This window comes from Saimiri boliviensis, chromosome 12, assembly GCF_048565385.1.
Source record: "Saimiri boliviensis isolate mSaiBol1 chromosome 12, mSaiBol1.pri, whole genome shotgun sequence".
Classification (NCBI taxonomy): Eukaryota; Metazoa; Chordata; class Mammalia; order Primates; family Cebidae; genus Saimiri; species Saimiri boliviensis.
Genome location: NC_133460.1, coordinates 27,922,300 through 27,932,185, shown reverse-complemented (window position 1 = coordinate 27,932,185; position 9,886 = coordinate 27,922,300). Strand labels below are relative to the sequence as shown.

Below are 9,886 nucleotides of genomic sequence, written 5' to 3'. Positions count from 1 at the left end.
TTAGTGTTGGCTCCAAAGCACTGGAAGGGAGGAGTGAAAACCGCTCAGCACAGGGCTGGGCAAACAAGTTTAGGGTCCCGGGACAGGGAGCAAGGGAAGGCGACAGACATTGAGACCCAAGTGTCTGAGACTGGGGCCCAGGGATAGTACAGGCACCTCACACCGCATGGCCCTGGGTGAACAGCAGGAATCCCTTGTGGGTGGAGGGAAGCCGGGCTGCCTGTCCCTGCATCCTGAAGCTGGCCGACGGTTGTGGAGACTGAGGGGTGTTGAGGGAACTGTACGCCCAGGTCCTCAGCCTGGTAGGGTGGCTCAGGGCCTGGGCTGGTCCCCGGTGTCATGAGTCCCGGAAGGCGTTTTGGGGAATTGCGGGGAAGAAAGCGGGCTCGGGTGGAGGTGGCTCATCCCCGCACGGCCCTGCGCGTTCGCCCGCTGTTGGGGTCAGCAGTGACGGGCTGGGAGACCAAAGGCCTCAAGTTGGGCTGCGTAGGGGCACGTGGGCGGGGAAAGGGGTGGTAGATTACCCGTCTTGAGGGGCGGGACTGGAGACGAAAACCTGGGGAAGGACTCTACCAGGCTGGGGTCTTGCGTGCGGTGGAGGGCTCCCGGGGCCTGGCCAGGATGATGGAGCTCGAAGGACCGGAGTCAGGTTTGGGGTCCGTGAGGGTGAAGCTCAGAGGGTGGAACTGTGGGTCCAGGATTAGGGACCTGGGGCTGGGAAGTCCGAGGCTAGTGGAGACCCCGCCTGGTATCCGAGGTGAGCTCGCCCTATAGGAAGGGGGTCTCGTGGGCGGGGTCGGGAGCCAGAGAATTGTGAGAGGCGGGGCCAGGATGGCGAAGGCGACTGGAAAGGGGTCGCCACCTGTGCGGAGACCTCAATGCGGGGCGTGGTGCGGCAGGAGAACGGGAGCGAGGGGGCGGGGCTACGAGGAAGTGGACTTGGGAGGCTGGGTCTGGGGCCGGAGGATTGTGGGGAGCTGCGCATATACACCCGGGACGGTGGGGTTGCGTGGGGGAGGTGGGGTGGCAGTCGCGGTGGGGGCGGGGCCGAAAAGATCGAGGGCAGTGGGGACCCGGCCTTAGGAGGTGTCGGGAAGGAGGGCCGGGGGCGCGCGGGCGCAGGTCCCGGGGCGCGGCGGGGCGCGGGTGGGGGCGGGGGCGGGCTCTGGAGCGGGGCGGGCCCAGGTGAGCGAGGTCTCCGCCCGCCGCCCCTCCCGCCGCCCTGGTGCCGGCCGCTCCGCGGGCCCCTCCCTGTCCCCGGCGGGGGCTCAGCGGGCCGGGCCGACGGCGGCGGGCGGCGTCTCGGGCCCAGGCCAGGTCGGCTCCGGCTCCATCTTGGGCCGCGGCGCCGGGCACCTGTGGCGGCCGCAGGAGCAGTGCTTCTCTCGGCCTGCGCAGCCGGGGCGGGCGAGAGGGTGAGAGGCCGGCTCCGCGCACACCCGTGGGGGCGGGGGGCGTGGTGGGCGGACCTCCCCCTTGCGGAGCCCCAGAACCCACTCCTCCCCGCTGCCTGAGCTCGGACCCCGGACATCCCGGCCCCTGCCCAGCGCCGGGCGCCCCCGGTGGCCGCACCGCACTCCCGGCGCTCCGCCTCTCATTGTCCTGTCCTGTGCTGTCCCCTCTTCTACGTCTCCTCTGCCCATCCTCCCATTTTTCACGAGTCTGTCTGGGACCCTGTCTCCTTCGGCCTCCACGCCTCCTGCCATCGCTCCTCCTCCTCTTCTCCCTCTTCCCTCCCTCAGCCTCCTGCGCCGCCTACCCCGCCCCCAGCCTCGCTGCCCTTTGGCTCCTCCTGCCCCGCATCCTTATCCCGGCCCTCAGCCCCATCTGCCTGCAGTGGCTGCCTTTGCTCCCGAGAAGGTCTGTAGCCTCGTTTCGGGGCCGTATTGAGGCCCCTTCTCCCTAAGTCCGGGTGGGCTTTGTGCAGGAGGGGCGGGAAGGGAGCTGTGCTGGGCGAGGCTGCGTGGTGCGGTGCGGTGTCTTCAGGCCTTTGGCCCCGCAGCAGGGGCGGCCTGTGCTTGGTGTGCAGAGTGCAGTTGTGTAGATGCTGGTACTGCAAAGGGGCCTGTGTGTCCCAGGCTGGGGAGTGAGTGCTTGTGAGCGTGCAGTTAGGGACACACCGGCCGCCTAGGCTGCTGCTAGGCTGGGGAACCTTCTCCACCTAGGTGCCCCCAGGGAGTGTGGGTAGATCCTGCCCAGAGGAGGAAGCTCAGGGGGCTGGTGGGCGCTTAGGCCTCTTTCTGGTGAGTAGAGCCGCATCCATGGGGCCACTGACCCCCACGGTTACCCCAGAACCCTTTCCTGGCACAGCATGTGACCAGGGGCATGTAGCCCTTAAGGCACGTTTATTGTGAAGGGTAGATTTTTGTCTCTTCTAAACCCTCTCTTCAGGAGTGCTCCCTGCTGCGCTGCCCACAGTTGGCCCTGAGTGTTCCTATCAGGCCCGGTTCACTCTGGGGTGGATTAAACTACCTCCTGGATGTTGCCCTCTATCCCCACTGTGCAATGGGGGATTTGTGCTGTGTGCATTTCTGTCTGGTCTCTGAGAGGTAAGGTCCGTATTTTAACATAGAACCAGTTTTTCCGCCTGACCATATATGTTTACTTTTCCTGTTTTGGTTTTGCTGGACACATAAGTCATCATCCAAATGCCTGCCACTTAACAAGAGGGGACTTGGATTGGGCGTGGTGGCTCACGCCTATAATCCCAGAGTTTAGGAGGCTGAGGCAGGTGGATCACCTGAGGTCAGTAGTTCGAGACCAGACTGGCCAACATGGCAAAAAACCCTGTCTCTACTAAAAAATACAAAAATTTGCTGGCTGCAGTGGTGCACGCCTGTAATCTCGGCTGCTCTGGAGGCTGAGACAGGATAATCGCTTGAACCCCAGAGTTGGAGGTTGCAGTGAGCTGAGATCGTGACATTGCACTCCAGCCTGGGCAACGAGCAAAACTCCATCTCAAAAACAAACAAACAAAACCTAGGGGGGCTTAGGTAGATGTCACAGTGTAGTCTGAGATGGAACCACCTGTGGTGGTCTTGGTAGTCCCCTAGGCACATACCAAAGGCCTGAGCTCCTCTGCTTCGGCAGCATGGTGGGAGTGGGACTCTAAGTTGACTCCATGGTCTCTGTGTTTGAGCTGGGCTGGAAGTGCCTGAGAACTGGGGGCTTTTACTCAGAATGACATTGGTTGATTGCTGCATATGAGGCTGGTTGATCTTCCAGTTGCTGACAGGCAGAACCTGAGGCAGCAGGACAGCCTGGCACTGGCCACAGGACATTGGCCACAGCCATCGCAACTTCGGCATTAAATGGGGCTGGAGAGAGAATGTTAAGGTAGCGTTCAAAGAACACTACAGGTCTTGGATACCTCTGTATGCCTGTTCTTTATCTCATCTTAAAAAATCTTCCCAGAGTCCCATTAGGGCGAAATCAGACCTTTTGCATGGTTATAAAGGCAAGGTGTGCAAAGGATGTGGCATGTGCCTGGCACTTGGCGAGTGATCAGCCCTGGCAGCTGTTATTATCGTCGCTGTTACCGGCTTTATTGCCCTCCTTTGTACGTTCATCTTAGAGCTCCTTGAGGGCAGAACCTGGGTCAGAGCCCTCTCTTGGCTACTTCCCCTCTTCCTTACCCTCTCAGGGACAAGTCTAACTTCAGCCCCATGAAGCAGCTGGGATGGGACATCATTACCAGGCTGCAGCTGTGTTCAGAGCAGCACGGTTCAATAGGGTAACCATTAGCCTCATGTGGCCAGTTAGATTCAAATAAAACTTCAATGTTGCTACTCGGGAGGCTGAGGCAGGAGAATTGCCTGAACCCAGGAGGCGGAGGTTGCGGTGAGCCGAGATCGTGCCATTGCACTCCAGCCTGGGTAACAAGAGCGAAACTCCGTCTCAAAAAAAAAAAAAAAGAAAACTTCAATGTTCAGTTTCTCAGTTGCCGTAGCCCCCTGCCAAGTGCTTGGGACCCACATGGCATTGGTGCCTACCCAATGGACAGCACAGGGTAGAACCTTTCCATCATCACAGGAAGTTGTGCAGAGCTGGAGTCTCAGGGACTACAGCACCAGTATCATCCTCATGTGGCTCAACAGCCATCAGCTGTCTCCTGAGTGCTGGGCCGGCAAGACATCTGTAATTACACAGAAACCGAGTCCCACAGCCCCTCCTGAATTTCCTCTCGGGTAGCCTTGCTCACCTGGCTGGGAAGCTTGTTTCCTGGCAGTCCTTATCAGCCTGGGGTGGGAGGGCAGGTCTGGGATTGCCCAAATGCAGCTCTCGACTCCTGTCCCCACCCTGTTTCTCCAGCTGGTCCTGCCTGGCAAGGAATCCCAGAGTGATCTTCCTAATTCACTGCTGTGGCCAGGGCTGAGGTGGCCCAGACACTGACCCCACTGCTTCCCTCGTGTGCTCTGCACACATAGCCTCTCTCCTCCTGCCCACCCTGCTCTCCACCTGAACACCTTGCTTCTCTCACTCCAGGCCCAACTTACGTGACTGGTCCTCCAGGAAGCGTTTTCTCATCTCTCACCCTAAGTGAGCTCTCCTGCCCTGGCAGTGCCCACCCACAAATTCCATTTTTGGCACTCAGCACCCTCCTCTGTGGGTACGTTCTTGTATTTGCTTGTTTTCTTGGTCAGGCACACAGCAGATATTCTCTGAGTGCCAACTACACGTCAGATCAATGCTGGGTTTTGGACAGCCGGAGGGGAGCAGACCGCAGGCCAGGCTTTGCCAACTTCAGACTGGTGGGGAGGCTGACAGTTGGCCAGACTGATCCATCCAGGCCTGATGCTCAGCCAGGGACGAAGGCTGCCTGGCTGGAGGGTCAGGAAAGAAATGCTGAGGTGGAAAGGGCCAGAGCTGACTCTAGGCTGCAGCTGGGTCAGGGGCCAAGTCCAGAGTGGTCTTTGTGGCTGGGGGAAGTGACAGCAATGGCAGGGAGGGTGGGAAACAATGAGGGTGCAGGTACACTGGGCAAGTGGGGGTTAAACATCATGTGTGGTGGGTCTGATCGGTGGGCTAGACATCATGTATGGGTGGGCATCTTATCTCACTGCTGCAGTGTCCCCAGGGGTACAGAAAGGTCTGAATGAATCCCATGTTCTCCAGCCCCAGAACTGGGCAGGCAGTAGGGCCTCAGAAGATGGCTGTGGAATCAATGACCAGATGCTGAGTGAGTCCCTCGTGGAAAAAGCTGATGTGTGGGCCTCTCCCTGCCCCTGGAGCTAGAGGTGGGAGTCAGGGAAACCTAGAGACATGCCAGCTCAGCCAGGCTAGGCGAGGGAAGATGGGGGTGGTTGGGGGGAGGCCAGGGAGGATGGGGGTGGTTGGGGGGAGGCCAGGGAGGATGGGGGTGGTTGGGGGGAGGCCAGGGAGGATGAGGGTGGTTGGGGGGAGGCCAGGGAGGATGGGGGTGGTTGGGGGGAGGCCAGGGAGGATGAGGGTGGTTGGGGGGAGGCCAGGGAGGATGGGGGTGGTTGGGGGGAGGCCAGGGAGGATGGGGGTGGTTGGGGGGAGGCCAGGGAGGATGGGGGTGGTTGGGGGGAGGCCAGGGAGGATGGGGGTGGTTGGGGGAAGGCCAGGGAGGATGGGGGTGGTTGGGGGGAGGCCAGGGAGGATGGGGGTGGTTGGGGGGAGGCCAGGGTGATTCTCAGTCATCTAGCCCTCTAGTCATCACTCCCTCATCCCCTGAACTTTCTCTGAGCTCCCACTCTGTACCACGAGGCCCCGTCCACAGTGAGTTGATGCCAGTCCCAGGAGGAAGTAGCCTAGTGTTGGCTTGTCCAGCTGTGTCGGTTGAGGCCGTAGTGCTTCCATGCTGGTTTACCAAGATCCGTCGTCCCACAGTGTTGCAGTTCCATCCCCAAAGCCCCAGCAGATTTGGCCCTCCCCCCTCCCTCCCACACAAGCCAGCCAGTGAAGAGTCAAGAGCTGACATGGTGGCGGCCTCCGGGACCCCACCCTAAGGCAGATTCCAATTGTTTGGGACTGATGATGAGATAATTTGCAGTGTCATCCCTGTGTCTAATGTGGATGACCTTGATTCGAAGTGTCTGGTGTCTTGTCACCACCTTGCATACGGTTCTGACCAGTCAGGCAGGCTGGGACTGAAGCTGTCTCCCCAGTGAAGACACTGTGGGAGCTCACAGTAGAATCAGCTTAGGTGCTGCCACCCAACTCAACTTCACTCCTTCCCTTTCTCTCCCCTGCAGGCAGCCATGAACTCCAGCCACCCGGAGCCGGGTCCCCAGGCACCCCTGAGCCCCCGCCTTCAGCCCCTGTCCCAGAGCTCTTCCAGCCTGCTGGGTGAAGGCCGGGGACAGAGGCCAGAGCTCTGCAAGAGGGCCAGCAGCACCGTGTGGCAGGCCCAGCTGGGCGAGGCCAGCGCCAGATCCCGGGCCCCGGAGGAAGAGGGGGACCAGCCTGAGAGTATGGAGCCGGCACGGGCCTCTGGCCCTGAGGCACGACCCAGTGCTGGAGGCCACTGGCGGAGCAGCACTGTGGGCAATGTGTCCACCATGGGTGGTGGTGACCTGTGTCGCCTGCGGGCCCCCAGCGCAGCCTCTATGCAGAGGAGCCACTCGGACCTGGTTCGTAGCACCCAGATGCGGGGACACAGTGGTGCCCGGAAGGCCAGTCTCAGCTGCTCAGCCCTTGGCAGCTCCCCCATCCACAGGGCTCAGCTGCAGTCAGGTGGTACTTCTGGCCAGGGTGGCCAGGCCCCTGCAGGCCTGGCAAGAGACCTGGCTCCTGAGGATGGGACTTCTAACTCAGCCCGGATGCTGGGGGCAAGTCAGTTGTCGGTGCCACCGCTAGACCTGGGGGACACAACTGCCCACAGCAGCAGTGCCCAGGCTGACTCCAAAGCCCCCAAACAGCCAGCTACCACCACCTGCCATGCTCTGCCCCCAGCTGCTCTACTCTGTGACATGAGGGAGGCAGGGGCTGGTGGCTGCTGCCATGCTCTGCATGCCACAGGGATCCTGGCCTTTCCCAAACTAGTGGCATCAGTGAGCGAGTCTGGGCTGCAGGCTCAGCATGGGGTGAAGATCCACTGTAGGTTGTCTGGAGGGCTCCCTGGGCACTCCCATTGCTGTGCCCACCCTTGGGGTCCCACCAGCTTAGCCCCAGAGCCTGGCTCTAGGACCAAAGATGTGTGGACCATGACCTCAGCCAGTGACTTGGCCCCTGCAGAGGCATCCCCACTGTCAGCCCAAGATGCAGGTGTGCAGGTGGCCCCCGTGGCGACCTGCAAGGCTGTGGCCACCAGTCCATCCCTGGAAGCACCTGTGGCCCTGCATGTGTTCCCAGAGGTAACTCTGGGGTCCAGCCTGGAGGAGGCATCGTCCCCTGTGCGGGATGTGCGATGGGATGCTGAGGGCATGACATGGGAGGTGTACGGAGCTGCAGTGGACCCGGAGGTGCTCGGCGTGGCCATCCAGAAGCACCTCGAGATGCAGTTTGAGCAGCTGCAGCGGGCACCCACCAGCGAAGACAGCCTGTCTGTGGAAGGCCGGAGGGGGCCGCTGCGGGCTGTCATGCAGTCCCTGCGGCGCCCCAGCTGCTGTGGCTGCTCCAGTGCGGTCCCCGAGTGAGGAGCTGCGGCCCCCGAGTGAGGAGCTGCGGCCCCCGGAGCAGGCCTGGGCCCATGGACTTGGTCTTAGACCTGGGCCAGGGACGGTGGGGGCTCATGCTCCCTGCAACCACCGGCAGCTGGGCACGTCTGTCACCTGAACATCGGCTGCTTCCAGACCACAGGACTGCAGCCTGGGCTTCCTGCTCCATGCAGCTGGGCTGTTTTCTTAAGGGCTTGATTTTCAAGGGCCACATCTCTGCACCTTCTGGGCTCTGAACTTTGAGACAGGGATTCAGCACCATGCATAGGGGAGATCCTGAGTTTTCCATAAAAGACCTTTTGTTCACTCCACCTTCAGAACTCTGCTGTGTTTCCTCCTCAGACTCTTGGTGGCTTTATTTTAAGGCAGTGCTGAGAAGTAGTGAATTCTCGACATGAGGTGTGAGGCCACGGTGAGAGGGATTGCCGGAGTTTTTAGGGAAGGCGACTGTTGTAACCAGAGGCCCCCTGTGTGCTGCATACTGTGCTTGTTGAGTCTTCACCTCGTCACCTTGGTTTACAGATGAAACCACAGGCATTTGGCAAGGCTGTAGCCGATGTCCCCCACCCTGGACAGCTGGAAGAGGTGGGACTAAGGTTCAAAGCCAGGGCTGGCTGAGCCTGGGAGATTTCCCTGTAACATGCTCCCAGTCCAGTTCAGTGCAGTTATGTACAAGAAGAATTTACTGAGCGCATCCTCTGTGCCGGGTTCTGTGTTTCTGTGGTGAATGAGCCAGAGGCTGCCCCTGCCCTGGATGAGCTCATGGTGTGGGCTGGGGATGGCAGGGGAGGATGCTGACCATTGCGGAGGGCTACCAGGCATCTGGGGTCATTGTGCCAGAGGCTGGCCTGAGGAAGGGGAGAGTGGGCGGCCACTTGCCCTCAAATAAGTTGCAAAGCCTAAAATTGTACTATTTCACCGCATTCCATTGGCTTAAGGATTTCTTCCTAGCTGGTGCAGTTCGTGGAAGGAGGGAGGGCAGGAATGGAGGGGGACAGGGAGGGAGCTTTACCCTGGGCCCTGGAGTAGGGGCTGTGAGGCTGTGGGGGCTCCCTTGCCCACATAACCTGACCTAGGCTAGGCAGTAGGGGCCAGGGGACTTGGGGAGACAGAAACACAGGGGTTTGGCACGTCTGACTTCATTGCCCAAAGATTTCTCAAGGCCTGTGAAGAATGGGAGTGGGTTTGTGTTCTTATCCTGGGTCTTGGTGTTGAGGACTCCAAGCTCCTGGGACATAGTCCCCCAATCTACCCTTGTGAGGGGCCAAAGGGCTACTGTGGGGTCGTGGCCCATGATCTGGCCTGTGCCTGGGGCCTCTTCTGTACTTAGGAGCCCAGGACTCTCAAACTGGCTCAGCTTTCCCCATCTTCAAGGACCTGGTACTCATTGAGGTGGAAATGATTTGTGCAACGGTGGGTCAATTTGTAAAGCAGAAGTGGCATTTCAACAGGCCACAAGGATAAAGTGAGAAAGGCGTGCTTCAGGTCAGATGCCTCCTGAAGCCCCACGATGGACCATTCTCACCTGTAAATGTGCCTTGCTCTTATGCACAGGTATACCTCTTCTTGGGATTCTGGGCCTGTCGGTTCCTTTGTGTATGGTGCCAGGGCAGGCAGCTCACGTTCTGGGAGTGACACGTGGTATATGCCATCTTCATGCCTGGCCCTGCGTCGGGTCTTCAGGAATCATAACCTGTTGGGGCCACATGGGAGAGAACAAATGACTCTGGGTACATGGGGAGGGACCCTTCACACAGGGCCACAGCTAAGGAGGGTCTTGAGGATAAAGGAGTTAGATGGGTGGGTGGAGGGAGGGCAGGACCTGCCAGCAAGATGGAGCAGCCTGGCCAGCATTTGGATATGCTTGTCCTGCCTGGACCATGATGAGTTTCTGCAGTGGCAGCTCATTTGGGGTGTTTGTTGGGTTGGGAGGTGGCCAGCGGTCCCCATTGTGAAGATCCTGGTGTAACTGAGGAAAGGAATTTCAGGGGAACTGTGGAAGGGGTGTGGGGTGGGGGGGACCAGATTTCAGTTTAGAAATATCCATTTGGCTGCCAGTGGAGAAGAGCAGGGTGCAGAAGAGGTGGGAGGCAGGAGCCCAGGAGGCTGTGCCAGGGGATTCCAAGGAGGGGCCTGTTCAGGGGCAATGGAATGGGCAGCTGGGGGCCGGGTTCATACATGTGCACACTCATGTATACACAGGCACACGTGTGTGTAGTGGATTTAGGAAGGAGGAGGCATTTCAGGAGACTGAAGTTTTCAGT

The 9,886-nt window shown here is 59.9% G+C and overlaps 1 protein-coding gene across 5 annotated transcripts; it reads left to right on the top strand.

Moving 5' to 3' along the window:
* Positions 1 to 1,224: 1,224 nt before the first annotated feature.
* GPRIN2 (G protein regulated inducer of neurite outgrowth 2) lies at positions 1,225 to 8,548 on the top strand. 5 transcript variants are annotated; one of them, XM_074382167.1, is made up of 4 exons: positions 1,873 to 3,336; positions 4,486 to 4,609; positions 5,116 to 5,179; positions 6,219 to 8,548. In XM_074382167.1, the coding sequence occupies exon 4, from the start codon at positions 6,225 to 6,227 to the stop codon at positions 7,599 to 7,601; it is 1,377 nt and encodes a 458-aa protein (XP_074238268.1). In that variant the 5' UTR covers positions 1,873 to 3,336; positions 4,486 to 4,609; positions 5,116 to 5,179; positions 6,219 to 6,224; the 3' UTR covers positions 7,602 to 8,548. The 5 variants fall into 5 exon arrangements, with proteins under 5 accessions (XP_074238272.1, XP_074238271.1, XP_074238268.1 ...); XM_074382168.1 differs by having other exon boundaries at positions 5,069 to 5,179; XM_074382169.1 differs by lacking the exon at positions 5,116 to 5,179.
* Positions 8,549 to 9,886: the final 1,338 nt, after the last annotated feature.